The 20,614-nt window shown below is 40.4% G+C and overlaps 2 protein-coding genes across 2 annotated transcripts; one reads left to right on the forward strand and one right to left on the reverse strand.

Annotated features, from left to right (window-relative positions):
• Positions 1 to 5,577: 5,577 nt before the first annotated feature.
• cunh19orf53 (chromosome unknown C19orf53 homolog) lies at positions 5,578 to 10,971 on the forward strand. Its single transcript, XM_036557660.1, has 3 exons — positions 5,578 to 5,704; positions 7,589 to 7,644; positions 9,373 to 10,971. Exons 1-3 carry the CDS (start codon positions 5,617 to 5,619, stop codon positions 9,529 to 9,531), a joined length of 303 nt encoding a protein of 100 aa, XP_036413553.1. The 5' UTR covers positions 5,578 to 5,616; the 3' UTR covers positions 9,532 to 10,971.
• A 1,589-nt stretch (positions 10,972 to 12,560) lies between these two features.
• Positions 12,561 to 18,679, reverse strand: si:ch211-196h16.12 (regulator of G-protein signaling 5). Its single transcript, XM_036557170.1, has 5 exons — positions 18,322 to 18,679; positions 18,154 to 18,210; positions 16,870 to 16,922; positions 14,064 to 14,227; positions 12,561 to 12,930 (listed from the first exon to the last, which is right to left on the reverse strand). The coding sequence occupies exons 1-5, from the start codon at positions 18,363 to 18,365 to the stop codon at positions 12,763 to 12,765; spliced, it is 486 nt and encodes a 161-aa protein (XP_036413063.1). The 5' UTR covers positions 18,366 to 18,679; the 3' UTR covers positions 12,561 to 12,762.
• Positions 18,680 to 20,614: the final 1,935 nt, after the last annotated feature.

The following is a 20,614-nucleotide window of genomic DNA, read 5'->3' on the forward strand; positions in this document are numbered from 1 at the left end:
CTACTTTATAATAGAAGCCAGTGGGCAGTTTCATGAGAACATACTTAAAAAAAAAAACCCAGTGGACAGTTGCTACAGTACCTGCTTATAACAAAAGCCAATTGGCCAGTTTCTTAAGAACATACTTACAATGGAAGCCAGTGGGCAGTTGCTTTAGAACCCAATAGGCAGTTGCTATAGTATCTACTTACAATGAGAGCCAAGGGGCAGTTCCTAGAGAACATACAATAGAAGTCAAGGGGCAGTTTCTAGAGAACATACAATAGAAGTCAAGGGGCAGTTTCTAGAGAACATACTTACAATGGAAGCCAGTGGGCAGTTCCCTGAGGACTACATAGAACCTAATGGGCAGCTGCTATAGTACCTACTTCTAATAGAACCCAATTTGCCATTTCTTGAGAACTTTTTCTATTTCAGTGTCTGCCCATTAGCTTCTGTTATAAACGCGTTTCGGGTCAAGGCGTTCTGTGCTCTTTTATAAGTGCAGGGACATTATTGTCCATGGTAACTGACCGTATGCTTTCGATGTGTCACACAGAGATTAGGTTGAAAAACACTGGTGTATTCCTTTAATCATTAGCAGGGGAACTCTATGGTGGGAACTTTTTCAGTTTCAATCAGTTTCGGGCTAAAGCTCAGTGCCTCCTCACGTGCTGTCAACCCAGCACGACTCTCCACTTGTGTGCAATTCTGTCAGATGATTATTATTACTACTACTATTATTATTGTTATTGAATGAAACAGAATAAATTATGATTTTCTTGACATTTATATATGAAGAAATTTCAGGGGATGCAATGCAGCAAGAGTGAGCTGCTCGTTGGGTTTGAAAACTTAAAACTGGATAACTTATTTTGTTCTTATTTTCTACGAACAGGTTGGTTTTGCTAAGTTTTTATCTGTTCTCTTATTGTCTTAAAACCTCACGGCCACTGAGAAAAAGGCTAAAAGGAAGAGTTTTTCAGGAAGAGTGAGATCAGCGTTAGAGCTGGGCGACATTGGTTCAGAATGGCTCTTTACATCTGCTGTTTTTCCATCACCAATATGACCTTTTTAACAGTCCCAGTATTTTTAGAGAAAATTCTCTGCCTGTCACTTTTTAAACTGTTGCACTTCAGAATGACGTGTGATGCTGTGTTGATGGCTTGTCATTCTCTGACCTCGTAAAGATTTGATTTGATTAACTCTCCAGGATGCGATTCAGTTTGATTTCAGTTCTTTAGGAAGCAATTCAAGGAGAATCATGAAATCTCAAATTTCAATACATTTCGATTCTTTTCTAGTTGTTTGACAAAATTCAGTGTAAATAATCAAATTTAAATTTCGCCACTGAGTGTGTTTACATGCACTTAATGATCTGATCATTATCTGATTATTCAAGTGGTCATGTAAACAGCATACTCCAATTTCTTAGATCAGAGTAAAGCCTAGAAATTCGATTAAGAAATCCAATAAAAAGAGCTGGATTTTAGCTCAGTAATCAGGTGTTTCAGTGCATGTGAACTCTTACTCTGATTTCTTTCGTTTTTCTCAGTCTGCGCATGAGCAAGAACAGCAAGCAGCACTTAACACAGCACCCATGAGATGGCAACAAAACACTTTTGGAGCAAAGCTGAAACCAACGCAATGGAATTAAGAGTTTGAACATTATTCTTCTTCTAGATGATGTATATTCATATTTTTCGCTGAAGTGACTCGATGTTTAAAAAAAAAAAAAGAATGACATTTGAGTTTTACTATACATCTACATCACATCTTATTCTGTGAGTTTATTGGTTGGTTGTAAAGCAGAATTCCTATCACTGTCTGGCTCATGTAGACCCGGAGTTTCCCCGTTATCTGATTGCGTATATGCATGTGAACGGATTAGACAAAATCCGATTTTCGCAGTTACCAGATTATTAAGTGCATGTGAACTCGTACGTTATTCGAGTCGATTCTGATGCGTAAAGAAATTATCCAGTGTATCATGAAATTCCAGCTTTCACCATGATTTGATTCAGTTATGATTCTTTTGTAAATGATTCAGTGTATCATAAATCCTCAGACTTCACCATTCGGTTCAGATTCTTTAGAAAGCGTTTTAATGTGACGTTTCAGATTTCACCCTGATTTGGTTCACAGTTCATTAGGAAGCAATTCAATGTTACATGAAACCTCAAATTTCATCATGGTTTGAATGAGTTTTGATTCACTGGGAAGAAACGTGATGAAATATATAAATCTCAAACGTAGTGGAAAAAGACACTATTTTTTATATTTTAAAATATTCTGAGAATTTCACTTTGGCCAACATAGGAGTGCATATTTGATTGAATATCATCATAATCAGCTATAATCAATTCTAAAATCCTGAAATTGATGCAGTTGAGTCTCCTTAACATTAAATGCATTATTACACTTGTACTGTAATTATGACTCCTTATATTCCATTGTTGACAGAAATAAGTCTCTGATCTGTTAGGAAAGATTAAATCAATTAGAGCTTCATTCCCTGTCCAGCTATAAAATACCTTAATCAATCACCTGCTACCAGCTTTCATGCATTATTATTGACTAGGGCTGCATGATGGGGACAAAATCCCATATAGTGATTCTGAGGCTCCTTACTGCAGTTATGATGGATCAGTAATGGATCATGGGTAAAGATAAACCTGCTTTATTGTTGTTATTTTGACCAAATTTATCGTCTTTTGTTGGACTGCGTGAATTCATCAAAACACTAACTCATGCAGAGCTGTGATTGGTCAGGAATAAACACTGTGATTGGTTAGAGGGCCTTTTGCGTACTGCAGCCTGTTATGATTTCAGTATTGACACTCCGATATTGTAATAATGAGTAATAATGATGAACTAATGTGCAGCCCCATTAGTGGCACAAGCGATTTGTCAGATTGCGATTTGTCTGTTATGTAAACATAACGCACCAACCTTGAGTAGCTAAACCGCACTAATGAAAAAGCCAGGACCAAAGCCACAGCGTAATAAATCAGATCTGATATCTTAAAGGAGAATTCCACCAGTTTTTCAAATTTCTGCGTTATTAAATATTTAAGATGTAAACAAAGTCATTCAGAGTGGTTTGGTGTGAAATGCTGAAACTTACAGACTCAGAAATGTTTACAGTGGTGGTGATGGGAACCAGACGTCTGAAGAGTTTAGTGCCTGTAAAAGCTCCTTCACAGAAAGTTATTACATGAAATGGTTATGAATACATTGCTTGATGGCTGAGACATAACGGCTAAAACGCTATTCATGACAAAGAGGTATGTTGCTGGGTGCCGTAAGAAGAAATGTGACCCCTGGTTCCCATCACCACCACTGTAAAAAAAAAAAAATCTGAGGCTGTAAGTTTCTCTGTAATGAACCATTTCACACCAAACCACCCATTTATATTTCAACCACTGAATAATTGCAGAAATTTGGAAAAATCAGTGGAGTTCCCCTTGAAAGTAAGTTAACCTGGCTGCCCTGACATTTGGATTTAATTAAACTTCTAATAAGATAATATTATGTAATATCCTGATTATTCCGCTCTGTTAATGTTGGCAGTTCAGTCAGGTTAACTTACGTTAAAAAAGCTGAATTAAGGCTTTTCATGCAGTCAGATTAGCGGGTGGGTAACGGTAAAAGCATTGAATTGGTCAGACAGTGGCACAGGTGTGTTCTTATTTCCTGTCGTTTGTATTTCTGAGTTATAGAGGTTTTATTTTCTTTCCTGTTCTGTTTTGTGTTTTTTGTTGTTGTTGTTGTTTTTGGCATTAGGAAAGGCAGTGCGAGTGTCAGGGGTCACCTGGGGTCAAACTGCAGTGCTGTCTTGTTCAAAAGTGCCTACTTTTGATTTCATATCAAAGATTCCTCACTTACAGCTGTGTGCAGGTTGAGTACAGCTGCTAACAGCTGCCTGTGTGTGTGCGCGGGTGGGTTGGGGGTATTGGCCAGTTTGTTGCTGCTGGACAGAAAAGCAGTTCTAACAGGAGAGTTTTTGAGGCATGTTTTAAAACAGGAGGACTGCGAAGTGACTTAAATAAAAAGCCACTGTGTGGAAAAGTCCAAACTGGTGTCGACTCTTTATTCCGTACCGGCACACAGACTGGATCGGTTTACAGGACTACGGTTAAAATCCTTTGTATAATAACACTGTACAGTAGCTACGCGCTGTTGTTGCTGATATTTACAAAAAAATCATTATTGTTTTGTAAATTTAAAGGGGGACAATTTTTCAAACTTTCTGCATAATGAAATAAGATAGTCATTCTGAGTGGTTTGTTGTAGAGACTCTGATTTCTTTACAGTGGTGCTGATAGGAACCAGACGTCACAATGCCTACAACACAGATACAGACATTTTATTTACTTTGCTAAACCACCAGTGAACCTGTCTTGTAAGATTTTTATCTGTGAATTTGTTGATTGTAAAATAGAGCTAAATCTGGAAAAAAAAATGTTTATTTGGGGACTATTTAGCATTATAATACTCTGTTCTTGAGAAGCTTACAGAGTTGTTCACAGTGGTGGTGATGGGAACCAGACGTCTGAAGAGTTTAATGCCTCTAAAAGGTCCATCACAGAAAGATATTACATGAAATGGTTACGAATTCACTGCCTGATGGCTGAGATGCTGTTTTACGGTAGTCTGATGATACAGTTTTGTTACAGTTACAGTTTGTTTTTAAAATCCAGTCGTGTGTGAGATGTAAGGCCGTATATATATATATATATATATATATATATATATATATATATATATATATATATATAGAGAGAGAGAGAGAGAGAGAGAGATAGATAGATATATAGATATACATATACATACACACACACACACACACACACACACCTCTCTCTCTCCTGGGCAAAAAAAGGTCCAAGCCCGAAATATAATGTATACTGTTTTTTGCTGATGGTCTTGGGCTGGTCAGAGTCCAGATCTAAACCCTATAGAGAATATTTGGTCTCACATTAAACACAAAGTAGCTTGGTTTTTTAACAGTTTGAAGCCATCAATGCTGAGTGGAAAAATACTGACTCTTCTTTCTGTAAAAGATTGTCTACAAATTTACACATTAAACTTTACATTTAATGAAATCAAAGGGAAAAATATCCCATATCAAGTGACTTTACCTGTTTAATGATTTGTGAAGGCCATTAAAAGCTTAATGTTTTGCCATTTGTGGCCCTTTTTTGTGTAAATGTGTACATATACACACTTCCCCAGATTTATCGCCGTTCTCCCATCATCTAACCTACATACAAACACTCACAAGACACCTGTGGGTTCACTGGTGGTTTTGGATAGTAAGTAAAATGCATTGTGACTCCTTGTTTTCCTACAGTGAACCATTTCACACCAAACCGCTCTGAATGACTGTAACATCTCAAACACTGAATTATGCAGAAATTTAGGGGGAAAAATATAAGAAATATAACTGAACAGACGCTAAACACCAGTGCGGACATGTGAGCAACACTTCTTGACTGTCACTGTATATTTAGCGCCCTGTTTATCTAGTCGAGCAGATTGAGGTTGGGAACACAGCCAGTGGGGCGGGACTTTTATTCTGTTTTAAGCTTTTATTTTGGTTTCTATACTCCGAGCTCCTCGTTTCCGTTCGCGATGGCGCAGGGCAAGCTGAAGTTTAAGGCGCAGCGACCCGGAGGAGCCAGAAAACAGCAGCACAGACCCAAAGGACTGAAGAAAGGAGGTGAGGAGGAGCGGTTAGCCCGCAGCAGAGCGCCGGGTTAACACGGGAAAAAGGCTCCGCCGTGAGGGGACAGGGCAGCGCGTGGTCAGGTTGAACCCGCGTGGACCGAAAACGGGACCCTTTACTGGCGTTACTGTAAATATAACAGCGGAAAACCGAGCTGGACGGTGCCCTGTCCTTTTACTGGAGCTTCATTAGGAGGCCGGAGCTTGTTGTTCGAATTTTCCGTTCCACCTTAAATGGTGCAGCAGTTAAGGTGGAACGGCTAATTCGAAAAACAAGCCGACCTCAGCTTCGCTAAAGAATATACGAAAATAGACAACCAACGGCGGATCAGTACACACACACACACACACACACACACACACACACACACACACACATATACATAGACACACACACACATATACATACACACACACAGATACAGACACAGACACACACACAGATATACAGACACACACACACACACACACACACATATATACATACACATATACACACAGACACATGTACACACACACACATCACACACACACATACATACACATATACACACAGACACATGTACACACACATACATACACACACACATACATACACATATACACACGACACATGTACACACATACACACCACCACACATACTACACATATACACACAGACACATGTACACACACATACATACACACACACACACACACATACCCAGACACATGTACACACACATACACATATACACACAGACACATGTACACACACATACATACACACACACACACACACACACACATACCCAGACACATGTACACACACACACACACACACATACCCAGACACATGTACACACACACACACATATATACACACATACATACACATTCACACACACACACACACACACACACAGAGACTCAGCTTCACTACAGAATATACAACCAATGGCGGATCAGTACATTATCAGACCCCATATAGGAATACAGTACAGTAGGATGCATACACACACACACAAACACGCGCATACACATATATAAACACACGCATACACATATACATACACACTCTCTCATTCCCTCTTTCTCTCTCTCTCACACACACACAAGAGGAAAGCCAGGTAAGTGTCTCTCCATAAAACTGCTCATAGAAATTCAGAGTTTCTACAGGATGTAAGGACTGGCGTAGTGATTTAAAGTCCACTAAAAGAGGGACGGGGTGGGCTGAGAATTTGAAAATGTCTGTTTATGAAAAGAATTTATCATGTAGAATGAAAAAATGAACAATATACTCGAGAGACTTGTTCATAAAGTTACTGTAGTAACAGATCATCTCTGAGAGTAAAGGAAAGAGTCATTCTGACAGGGTTAAAAATGTGAGCACTTCAGTTGGACCAGAAGTCGTTCGTTCTCTCACACTGAAAACAGGTGAGTCAGAGTTTCATCAGCAGATCAGCTCCAGCTTCGTGAGGCTACATCCAAGCAAAGCTTCACGTCATACTGTGTAGCTTAGTTTCCTTCCTTTAGTTCCTGCAGTTTTTTTTCTTTTCCTCCTTTTTTTTCTTTTCCAGCTCTTCACCTCTTTTTTTTTAAAAATTATTTGTTTGTTATAACAAAACAGGACTTACAAAGCAGGCGATGTAAACTTGGTAGAAGGATAGAAGTAGAAAAAAGGAAAGAAAAGAAAAAAGCAGTGTTAGCAGTGTAATCAGGAATATGATTGAACCGAATGCATTAATACATCATCATCAAGGAATATGAAGAGTATCGCTAAAAGTAAAAGGTGAAGAAATAAATACATCTTTTAGAAAATAAATCACACTTCTAATGAAACGTTCTTGAAGCAGTAAAAGCATTTTTTCCTGTTCTTGTGTGTTTTATTCCACTCAGGGAGGATCATCGCACCCAAGAAAGCAAAAGTTGTTCAGCAGCAGAAGCTAAAGAAGGCAAGTTCTCCAGTCCAGTGACCAATGGGACACTGACACTTCTGACATCAACACCACATACTGCTGTCAGATCGGACTGATTTCCACACACAGTACTCTCTAAGTCTCTCCACTGAAAGTGGAATCCCACCTGTTTTTCAAAATTCATGCACATGAGCCCTTGAGATGTAAACAGAGTCGTTCAGAGTGGTTTGGTGTGAAATGGTTCAGATGTCTTTACAGTGGTGGTGATGGGAACCAGACGTCACAATGTCTACAACACAAATACAGCCATTTTATTTACTATCCAAAACCACCAGTGAACCCACAAAGTCTACTGAGTGTTTATCTGTAATGTTGATGATGGAAAAATAAAAAAAAATTCCTTTTCTTCCAAGACGGTTTTGCCATCACAACACTGTGCCTGCACATCCCCACCATTAATGTGTTTTTAAAATATATATATTTTCAGGCCAAGATCTTCTCTGAGTTATCAGGAAAGTCTCAGACGTCAGACAGTGAATTCATAACTATTTCATGTAATATTTTTCTGTGATGGAGCTTTTAAAGGCATTAAAGCCGTCTGGTTCCCATCACCACCACTGTGAACGGTTCTGATTCTGCAAGTTTTTCTAGAACTTAACATTTCACACCAAACCACTCTGACTGACTTTGTTGACATGACTTAATTATGCAGAACCTTTTTTCAGATTTGAAAAATTCCCCATTTAGATCTAAATATGGATCCTGATTTTAATTATAGTATGAACTATACTAGCATGTTTTGCTTCACACCATTCACACGTAAATACCATAAATGCAAATGCGTTATAAAGAGTGAAGAAGAGGCGAATTTGATGGATTATTTTACAGTCTGCTGTAGAAACACAATCTTGTCGCATTACTGACACCTAAGTGGAACTACATTAGCCCATATTACCAAACCTGGCAGAGTAAGAGTGTAACTGAGGTTGAGGTTCAGCATTTCTGTTGTTATCTGAGTGAAGAAAACATGAACAGCTTAAAAATGTCTCTTAGGCCCAGTCCCATTTCACCCCTCGCCCCTACCACTCAGCCCTTAGCCCTCCGTTTTGCGCGTTTCAATGTATTTTGGTTGTTTTCTTCATAACAAGCATAAAAATCCCTAGTAGCATGCTGATGTCTCAGTAGCTAGTTAGCTAAATTTCCCGTTCCACCTTAAATAGTCCAGCAGTTCTGACGCCTGAGGCTCCAGAATGTAACTGCTGCTCCATTTAAGGTGGAACGGGAAAATTCGAACAAGAAGCTGGAGGATAACTGACTTCAGCTTCATATCACTGAAGAATTAGGGGTGGGTGATAATAAATAATTGCCCCCTCTTTGAAGATCATATGATTCCCTAAATGTAACTAAAGCCCAGCAGTGAGGAGCTGAACTTTACCCTCCTCTGCTGTCACTGCAGACTGGCAGGGTCGCCTACAGAGCAGCGCTGGTAGCTGTTAATGAAGTGATGCTCTTTTTATTTGAGGGTCTCATTTCATAGAGAAGATATCAACCACTACCCCAAGTAAAGTTCTAAGGGGCAAAGTCACACTCAAAAACAAGGGGTAGGGGTGAAAATAAGAAACGGGACTGGGCCTAACACTATAATGGAGCATTTCTCTGTTAAGTGCTCCTAATCTGTGGCGTCTGAGAGATATGAGCTCGTAAGAATAGAAGGTCTGGCTGTTCTGTCTGTAAATATGTGTGCGTTTCTGCTGTTTGCTGCAGGACCTGGATGTGGCCATCAGGAATAAAATCGAACAAGAGATCACTCAGAAGGCCAGCACCTCCTTACACAAGAAACTGAGCGTGCTTAAGACTCCGCCAGCAAAAGAGGGTGCAGGAGGACCCCCGAAACCCAGCACAGCTGCTGGACCCTCCAAATAACACCCTACTATATGCACATACACAATTTCTCAGAATGTAACAAACATAGTGGACTTTAAGCTGGTTCAGTGCCCTGTAATTTAATCTGTGGCCACTAGGTGGCTGCAGTGGCTAAAGCATGAATAGACATTGGCGTAAAGGAGAACTGAACTGACAGACTGAAGAAACCTGTTCACGTCAGTTAAAAGGGAAACTCCACTGATTTTCGAAATTTCTGCATTGTTTAGTGGTTGAAATTTGAAATGGTTAATTGTAGAGAAACTTACAGACTCAGATGTCTTTACAGTGGTGGTGATAGGAACCAGGGGTCAAGATGTCTACAACGCAAATATATTAATTTCATTTCTCCAAAATGGTAACTTTACGAGAGAAGCAAAAAATCTACTTAAGTTAGAATGCAAGTTAATGTTAAAATATTTTGAACAAGTACTTTTGGACAACTGCTGTTGGTCCGTTCATCGTGAAATTTGAACACGATGCCAGTTATGCAAAAAACAGATGGACATATAAGGGTTTTGTGTGACAGCAGTGATTTACTAGCTAAAACCACCAGTGAGTTCTTGTATGTAATGTTGTTGATGGTACAGCAGTGGTAAATATGAAATGTGCTTTCTTTTTGTGCTGTTTTCGCCTCTCTGCCCTGAAACAATATCAAAACATTCTTACAAAATAATGTCCCTTGGCGTATTTATAACTATTTCATGTAATAACTTTCTGTGAGGGAGCTTTTAGCGCCGTTAATTGCTTCAGATGTCTGGTTCCTATCACCACCACAGTGAACAGAATTTTTGAAAAATTGAAGTTTCCCTTCAGTAGGAATACCCTGGTGTTTTTTAACCTAACCTGTTTCTGCCATGTCTCTATCGCATTGTCGATTACCACAGACAGCAATACTGATGTGCATCACTGAGCTTAGAAAAGAACAGACTGTACATTCACTCAGAAGACATTAATAATAGAATCCAGTGGGCAGTGGGCTGAATAATAAACATTTAATGTCATTTAAAGTTTATAAATATGTGAAGGCTCTTCATGTGTCTCAGGGGAAGCTCGTGGCAGCCTAGTGAGTGGGCCAAGACTAAATTAGGGGAATTATTGAAAAACATTTTTGACTGATATCAGACATTTCTGTGGTCTTTTCGAGCAAAAAAGGCTTCTCAAGACCCAGATTTAAATCAAATGATGCAGGCCTTGAATAATTCACCATGGGTTTAATATCTTGCAAGGAATATTTTGATAATGCACTGCGTTATAATCATATAATGAATCTGTCTAAATCTAGAAGAATCAGTGCAGCCATACAGTCTGGTTGAAAGCGGCTGGACGGATGCGAGTTTTCAGTTCAGTGAACTGTGGCTGTCCTGTTTATACATCCTCCGCACTGCTGAAAGACAATCTGCTTGTATGATTTTTGGAATAAACGTTGCCCACTGGAACATATTCAGAATGCAGTGAGTGCAGTTTGTTCATATGGAGTGTGGGATATGATCAACCAGTTGCCATAATGCAGGGTTCGGTAACATGCGGCTCTTTTACTGCTCTGTAATCCTCCTCTACAGTAAAATAAAGCTCTGCTGATCGATCAACACAGTTTAACAGTAAATGATCCTAAACTCTGGAGTTCATGTAGAGCTGCTGATTCACCCTTTAACCCTGAAGATCAGCGCAGACTGCTGGTCACCATAGCAACGCAGATAACAATCTCGCGTAGCTAGCAGCAACGAAAAGACAGAGAAAGATTTAAGACAAACATCGACAATTTGGAGACGAACTGACTTATTTGTGTTTATAATCACTCATTCCTGATATGTTTAATCTGCAGCGAGAAACTGTCAAACACTAAAAAGTCACAAAGCTCAGGTCAGCTTCTCATTCACCAGCTTCTTGTTCTAATTGTCCCGTTCCACCTTAAATAGTGCAGCAGTTACATTCTGGTGCCTCAGACGCCCCTTTAGGTGGAACGGGACAATTACAAGAAGCTGGCGAACAAAAAACTGACTTCAGCCTCACAAAAAGTCGAACGTTGAAAGACGTTTCACAAGAAACCGTTCAACTTTTGAGGAAAAGTTTCCTGACAGAGATGTGAGAGTAGCAGCTACAGCTGAGCTAAAGCTTAAGGCAGAGCAAAGTAAGTCTGCGTCTTCGTTTATATTATGTTTTTTGGCCAGTACTAACACATCAGCACATACTGAGACATATTTACAGCCAAGATGGTGAAATGGACATGAAGTGTGTGGCTCCCAAAGTGGTTTGATTTTTACTGAAAGGACAAAATGGCTCTTCTTAACATTTAGGTTGCATTAATGTTTGTTTTCATATCAATATTCCTGTTCCTCTTAGTTTATCAATTTCCCTAAAAGTTTGTGACGTTCCCCCCGCCCAAATAAATGAAATATTTTAATTCAGTCTCGGTGGGCCCGGGTGGGATGTCAGTTAGGGCCCCCAAATGTTCAGAAACAGGCCTGGTGAATGTGTAACACACTGCTGTTCAGCCCTCTGTTAGCAGGTAGCATACTGCTACGCTATTGGTGACAAGTACACAGCTTTGTCTTGCTGCATGTCTTACTTCTAGAACCCTCGTGTTCCAATCCTTCCAGTTCTAGAACGCTTGTTTTCTGGACCTTCCAGTTCTAGAACTCCTGTGTTCTGGACCTTCCAGTTCTAGAACGCTTGTATTCTAGAATTATACTAGCTCCTATACTATATACTAGCTACTACATACTATACTAGCTCCTATATACTAGCTACTACATACTATACTATATACTAGCTACTATATGCTATACTATACTATACACTATACTATATACTATATATTAGCTACTGTATACTATACTATATACCATACAATACTAGCTACTACTATACTATACTATATACTAGCTACTCTATACTATACTATATATTAGCTACTATATACTATACTATACTATTATACTCTTATTGTCTGGGATAAAATCTGAATTAGCTGAGTAGCGTATTAAACTTGACGGTGCAGAAATAAGTCCATGTATTGAGTTCAGTTTCTTTAAATATTTATTTTTCACTTCAGCATTTGTATCTCTTTACTAATACAGCACAGACACAATAAGTCAGACAGACATCTTTGCTACACTCAACAGTGATGCTAACACTTGCATGGTAATTCCTAGCTAACCTATGCTAGCACAGTTGTATTAGCGCTAACTTTATCTTTAAATCAATGCTTCACAAGTGAAGACGAGTGGGGTCTCACAGTGCCCTGAGGGTGGACCTGCAGTAGGGGGAGCGGAGGAAGCGAGGGAACGAGTCTTTAGCCATCAGGCAGTAGATGCGCTGCTGAGCTTCGTCGAACATGTTGGTAGCCGGTTCGTCCATCACACACATCAATGCGTCCCGGGTCTCGCTGTCCAGATTCACCTGAAAAATATCAGCACAGTTTCAACGGATGTCCAGCTTGACCTCTTTAGAGGAGCAAAACTTACTGTTCACTGCCCAGTTCATACAGTCTGTATACGGAAAATAAGCTACAGAAACAAAAGGAACAAAACAAACAGGAACAAAAACCTTGTATCTCCAAAATGGTGACTTTACAGGAGAAGGAAAAAACATACTCTACTTTTAATGTAAGTCAATGGAACCAGACATTTTCCCAAGTAATTTTGGGTCATTTTCTTTGGTCCATTCATCCTGAACTTCACCCATAACGTAAAAGACAACATGTATTTTTAAATTATGTCAAAAACTGAAAAATGGAGATACAAGGTTTTGTTCTGACAACAGCGATATATCCACCTATTTGGCCTACAGCAGTTTAGCCCCGCCCATTCATGCTGAAGTTGTAAGGAGTGTTTCACAGCCCTGCTTTCTGAATGAAGCGCAATACAACACAGTCAATCAGAACAGAGCTCACTGATATACAGTCCTGAGCAAAAGTGTGTTTTTTGCATAGTTTCACATCATGAACATGTTTATCATGTTAAACTATGCAAAAAATAGAATTACAAAGGAGGCCAATATGTTAAAATATGCAAAATAAATAAATAAATAAATACATAATAAATTTGGACACTAAAAACTGCAGGAAAATGCCATATTTAAGTGTGCTCTCTGTGTTAACTAATTTTCACTTATAAAATCCACAAAACGTCATTTTACTGGGGGTGTTCATACTTTTGATTCATTTTTGATTCAGCAATTCAAACAAAGGCCTGAAATCAGTTACAGAAAACTGACTGATTGAGTGATCGATTCATTAGAAACATAATTCACTTCATCATGGACTCTCACTTTTTATCACAATATGATTTGATTATTTTATTATGATTATTTAAAAAACACACTGAAAAAGGAAAAGCAGTAGTGGAAAATACTGAATAATTTCCTTTGTTTTAGTCAGATTTGTACCTGTGTACGTGTGCAGTCTGGTTTTCCTCAGTGAAACTGAACCATATCCAGGCGTCACTGTGGAATTGAGACGTGTCCAGACTTCTCTCCCACCTCCCACCTCCCACCTCCCACCCTCCTCCCAACCCCACCCTCTTTTCTCCTACCTCCTGAGGGGCGTCAGGGTTGATGAACTGGGTGTAGATGCTGGAGGCTTTCTCGGCCAGTTTACTCTCGGGGGAGCTTCTGTAGTCCTGGCAGGCCAGCCAGAAGGCCAGATTCTCCTCGCTGAACTCAGAGCGCAGGAACCAGCGGAACGCCTGCAGACCCGCTGCTCAGAGAGAGAGAAGGAAAGAAAGAATGGGGGATGTTAAAGAAAAGAGTAGAAGCAGAATTAAAGTAATTATTCTGTTTTCCAGCCTCATCTCTGTCTGCTTCAACTGTCGCATATAACCAGTTACCACAGACAGTCGTTTCTCAGCACACAGTATAATCTGAGCTCCACAGCTGCACTTTTACATCGTGTTAAAGTTTCAAGAGGAACGGACCAACAGAAAAGCTCCAAAACTGCTTGGAATAAAGCCTTTTCACATTAACTTACAATAGAAGTTAATAAAGCAATAAGCCACTCGAAGCCGTGGGTTACTCTGATTTTATCACGGGAAGGGTGTTGTTAGGCACGACGCCAAGCGGAGTCCCTAAAACTCCCTTCCCCGTGAAAAAACCTCAGTGACCCACGGCCTCGAGTGGCTTATTGCTTTTATAAAACGGCGGCCAACATAAAATATATTAAAATGCACAATGTTTTAGGTAATTATTTAAGTTATTATTAATAATAATCTACATAAACAAGTATTCCCCCAAGAAATGTAGTTCCTTTAGAGTACGGTATCATTGCTAAGCAACCACTGACGATTTTTAAAGCTTGAACAGTGAACATCTGATAACCCAGCACTGTTTAATGCAAAACCTTTCAGTTTATAAGGACTTTTTGGTCACTAAATTACCACTGTGAGTCTGCCAGTCTGACGACGCCACTTTTCTCATGCTGGGGCTGAATCTCAAACGGCTCCCTGCTCCCTACATAGTGCACTACGTAGGAGTTTAAATACTCCTGCAACCCAACAGTGAAAAATATCGCTAAAAATGGTCATTTGGGACTCATCCGTATTCACACTCGACAAGCAGTCACTGTCTGACAGCAGAAGCTAGAATTTCTAAGCTTAATGTTACACAGCTCACTATTTAGCTAGGGAGCACGGAGCCGTTTGGGACACAACCTGGGTTTGATTCTACTTCTGACTGAAACACAGTCATTTGAAGTGTGTAAGACATTCAGGTGACATTCTGACGTTGCTGACCAGCCTGGTTCTAGATAAGAAAATAAGTTTTCAGACCCTCAGTTTAAACAGAAACAGGTTCTAGCTTCATCAGTTCACTCGGTGCTCCGTGCGATCAGCATTAGAGTCAGAGATTAATCCATTAACAGCTGAAGGGTTTTTCGTGTCGTGGCGTAGTGATACAGAGTCCAGTCGCTGTGAAAAGGTCATAGGAGTGGCATATCGTGGATTTTACAACAGATTTTACAACAGCTTCGAACCAGTCAGATTTTTCTCAGCCAATCAGATTTCAGGACTGGAACGATCCGTTTTTTTAAGAAGGTTTTTGCCCTGTCCGGTAAAGTACTTGTTTTTCTCTTGGCAGTGACAATATTTGACCTGTTAATGCAAAACACAATTGAAGTCAATAGGCAGTTACTTTAGCTTCAGTACCTGCCCATTTACTTCTATTACAAGTTTTTTTGTTCTTTTACAGGGAAACGTGCAAAAATGGATGGATGTATGATACAGATTCAGCAGAGACGATGTTGGAAATGCCATTCAAACATACCATTCGCTCTCTGGTTCATACAGTCCATATATGGAAACTAAACTGCAAAAACATCCTGCTTCGAATTCGCTGTTTCTTGCAATGTCACAAAAATCTTCACTTTCACATATCGCTGTTTCGCCTACAGCAGTTCAGCCCCGCCCACTAACACTGAAGTTATAAGGAGTGTTTCAGCCCAGACTGCTTTTAAAATGAGGCACAATGCAGAACAGCCAATCAGAACAGAGCTACATGTATCAGTCTTAAAGGCACAGTAACAAGAACAGCCTATTCTAAGGGGGAAAGAGAGGCTGGTCCTGTCAAGGTCCTGTAAAATTGAATTGCGACTGGTTTTGGCACACACTCAAAAATGATGGTTCTTCAAGGGTTCTTTAGTAAAGAAAATGGTTCTAGATAGAACCATGAACAAGCAAAGAACCCTTTGCATGATTAAAGGGTTCTTTGCATTATGAAGGGCTCTTCAGATTGATGGAGAATGTGCTGTAGATGGTTATGTAGCACCAAAATGTCAGTCTCGTTAGAATAGAAGAACTCTCTTGGCGCTAAATAGAACCCTTTGCAAAAAGGGTACAGTCTGAAGAATGGTTTCACGATGCAAAGAACCCTTGAATCATGCAAAGGGCTCTTTAAGTGTTGATGGTTCTATATAGAACCATTTTCTTTACCAAAGAACCCTTGAAGAACCATCATTTTTAAGTGTGTACATAAAACCAGACAAATGTTATGAATGAACCTCAAATAAAATACAATAAAAACGTAGAATATGAGCCCTTTAAATAAACAGTGTTACGAGTTGTCGTCCACCGGCTGCACCATGGTGGGTATTTTCTCACCACTCTTTAACTGGACAGCCCTCTCAGATAAGCTGTGGGGTCAGTTTGATACCAGTGGAAAAAAACAGGGACAAACACAGAGAGGAGCAGTACACAATGACAGTTGCAGAAAGAAGAATGGGGAGTGAGTGAGAGGCACTGGAAGATAAAGAAGGCTTGGTTTTACTGTGAGTAAAGCAGAAGTGAAGTGGTGATGGTGAAAGAAAAAGGGTTAAAGGGCAGATAGAGAAGGGAAGTAAAAGGCTCCTACACTTGCTGTTCAGCAGAGACTCCAAGTCATGAACAGTCTTCTCTTCTTGGGCTCTGAAAGAGACAACAGTACTAAGTTCAATGACCACATGTAAATGGGGTCCAGGATGATTTAGATCGTCTTGATCTTGGTAAGTCAGGCATTTTGGCCTTGTTTACACCACGTAATTTCACTCCATGCATATATGGACTGAATCCTGTTAACATTTAAACCACACACATGTACAACTTGGTGTTCAAATGCAGCTCTGGTTAGTCTGATTGAATTCAGACCACAAAATATGCGTAATTGTATGCGTTTTTCCTGTAATATGCAAAAGACGGTAGCAGGGATGTAAACAGGTACTCGGATACTTTCCATTCGAGGTGCCAGTATTTTAATACTGAAATCAATATCCGGGTACTCATTACATGTCTTTATGGAAAGACTAAGAAAATATACAGATATTCAGTGAGAGGGTAATTTTATGTTTTAACAGTGCCGTTCACAGCAAAAAGTTATATATAAGCAAGTGAAAGCATCTCATATCTAGTTAATATATCTAATATTTCTCTTTATTAGACTGTTTTAAGAATATTCTAAGATTATTTCACTTATTTCTACACATTTTTACTTGTTCTAAGTCATTTTAGCTAGTGAAGGTGTCTTATTCCACTGGAAGATAATTTCGCACTAATGTCTAATACGTATATAATGACTGGGTGTAAATGGTGTCTAATGCTAGCTTTAAACAGTGAAACTTTCATGCAACTTCAATTGCTTGAAACCTACATGACATGAAACTAAATTGCAGTTGAGTTGCATAAAGCAAAGTGTCCTGCAACTCATGCGAAACTCAGCCGCAACAGTTGCAAGCGTCTCAACTTCATGGAACAAGTGTCATGAAACAGCCAATCAAAACATTGTTTAATACGACTGATTTCACTGGATCAATGAAGACGATTCGCCATGCATAGCCAGCCAAAATAGCTTTATAGCAAGAACGACATTGCATATCAAAAAATACAAACTGCTAATTTGGCTAACTGAATGTGTTGCAGGCAACTGTTTTTTATTTGCTTCATGTAGTTGCCCCATCGCACAGAAATGATGTTGCAGGCAACTCATAGCATGCAACTAATTGTGTAAAAATTTCACCATGTAAAGCCCGCCCAAAAAGTTGCAGGACTACATTATGCAACAAGCGAAACTTAGTTTCATGCAAGTTTCATGCAACCAAAGTTGCAAGTTTCAGGCAACCAAACAACGTGTAAGACTACATACACTTATGAGTACATGTGTTACCTGTGTTTGTGTGGCTTCTCTGTCAGGTGGGTTAACATCACCCGCATCCCCTTCGCCCTAAAACAGACACGCGTACAACTTTTCAGTTAACTTGCACAGGTGCACTGAAAAAAGTCCAATAAACTTATTCTCTCTCTCTGTATTTTGCACACTCACACTCATACTCACTTCTCCAGGCATGATGAGGGTATAGCGGAGAGCCCCTTACACATCAAGGACCGTGGGAGCAGTTACCCAAAAAGATAGTGATTTCCAATAAACTCAGTGTCTCTCACCCCGCTCGCTGTCTTTACCTGTCTCCAGCCGTGTGCGCCGCTCTTATAAAGCTCTGTTTATCCGACACTGCAATCACAAGACAGACAGACAGATGTTTGCCAAGGAAAGTGTGTGTGAGGTCAACATGGAACATCCATTTAGGATTATAAACACATAAATCATCCCTGACAATAGCTAATTAAGGCCTAATGGCACATTAAGTACATGGTGTGAACAGCTTGGGCGTTTATGACGTTTGTCCCTGGGGTGAGAGCTCAATGGTGAACGATGCTAGCCTTCAGCAAAGGCGTATTTTTAGAGCTCCCCCTCTGTTATGCAAGCTGATTTTGTAAAAGGGGCGCAGGTGTGCTGCACGCTCTTTGTATTTGTGTGTCATTCACACCTGTATCTGTGGGCTAAGTAGAGTGATGACACAGAGAACAGGTGGGATGCTGCACAGGTGTACGTGTGTAAACGCTTGTAGCCCTCGGGATGTCAGATCAGTTCATTGTGGGGATGTCTGGCTGCCCTCTGTGAGGAAAAACTACTTCTTCTTCTTACAAAATAGCAGATTTTATTAGAAAAAAAACATTTTATTGATCCTTCAAGGGGGAATACAGTTGCAACAGTAGCTACTCTGGAACTGTATGTACACATAATAAACAGACAGCGATGTTTACAACACAAATATCGCCAATTTATTCACCATCTAAAACCACCAGTGATCTTATGCGTCTTCTAAATTTTTATGTGTAATGTTGATGGTTATGTTGATGGTTGATGGGAATCTGAAATAATACTGTAATGAGATTTAGGCCAAAACCTTCTATCTAAGACAACGTCTAAAAACACGTCTCAGGCATCAGGCAACACACAGTAGTGTGGTCAGGAGATGTTTTTGTCATGTTAGTCTAGGTTGTTAGTTCTTCAGCATTTATTCACGGAGTTATTCTGATAAGGACTCTTATTGAAGGCTGGGCTGTTCCGCGGAGGGGGAGGGGGGTTATGAGAGCAGGAAGAACCTAGAGAGAAACAAGAACCGAGAGCTGAGGTAATGAGATGTGAGCTGAAGCTTAGAAGCGAACTGTTAGGCCAGAAACATACTCAACGTAAAGGACAGCGCTCGGTCCTTCTGTACAAACTCGCTGGACGTTCTTACGTTGCTGTGGCAGTTAAAATACTCAGTACTGAAGGGGGCGATAGAGGACAAATCAGAGAGGGACCTACTGTTATTGAAAGTGGAAAGATGATATGTATCATGTTTTTATTTTTATGTAAGCCATCTTTGCGTGAGAAAATACATTGGCGGTACAAGACCGCTTGGACAGGCTTGGCTGTTGTTACAGTGCCCCCTTGCTGTAACGCTCAGAATGCAGCTTGTGCCTGTGTTGTGTTATGAAATGCGTCGTGACACATTTTTGAATGCAACTACGCACGAATCCTCGTCTGTGTAGCTCTAAGCGTCTGCATTCGCGTCCCTGCGTGAGGTGTGTTTCAGGCCTTAGAGAAAACTCTGCTCATGCACAGCGCGGCTGTGGCCAACAACAGCGGGTTAATAAAGCACCACGACTTGTGCCAAAGCATCTTAATTGTATCTTAATTACCAGCGAATGCTACAACCAGCGTGAAGAAGTAAAAGTTTCGCTGCCGAGGCATTCGGACGATTTGCCTGCTAGCAGCTAAGCTAAGCTACATAGCTCAGGGAGTGAGGAGACTCTCTAATATAAGAGACAGGGGAGGGTCTGAGGGTGTGCTCTGTTTGTGTGACAGTAGATGAGTTTGCATCTTCAAGATTGGGCAGGTCAGCTAGCTCAGATTCCAGCTGCCAACGTACGCTGTTCCTGACTTCCGTGACATCAGTGGGAAATCTGGAAGCCATCAATACTGGAGGAGTACCAGCACCGGTAGATGGATCCCTGAGGGTTGGGGGTGGCACACACCAGCACCCTCATCAGCATCGTCCACACAGAGGACAAAGAAGGAAGCGGAAGACGGCCGGGAGGTTTTCCGCTGCTGCTGTCGTCGCACCCACTGGCAATGGACCGTGAGAAGTTCCACTGCGCCCAGGAGGAGGACACGGAGCTGTGCCGTGCACACTGCGGCACTTGTGCTGGCGGGATGGGGGACAGGCCTATCCCAGGACGCCCCAGGAGGAGGCCCCTAAGTTTGGTTCAAAGACTGTTGTTCCTTGGGGACGAGGACTTTT

Source organism: Colossoma macropomum, unplaced genomic scaffold, assembly GCF_904425465.1.
Source record: "Colossoma macropomum unplaced genomic scaffold, Colossoma_macropomum, whole genome shotgun sequence".
In the NCBI taxonomy this organism is placed as follows: domain Eukaryota; kingdom Metazoa; phylum Chordata; class Actinopteri; order Characiformes; family Serrasalmidae; genus Colossoma; species Colossoma macropomum.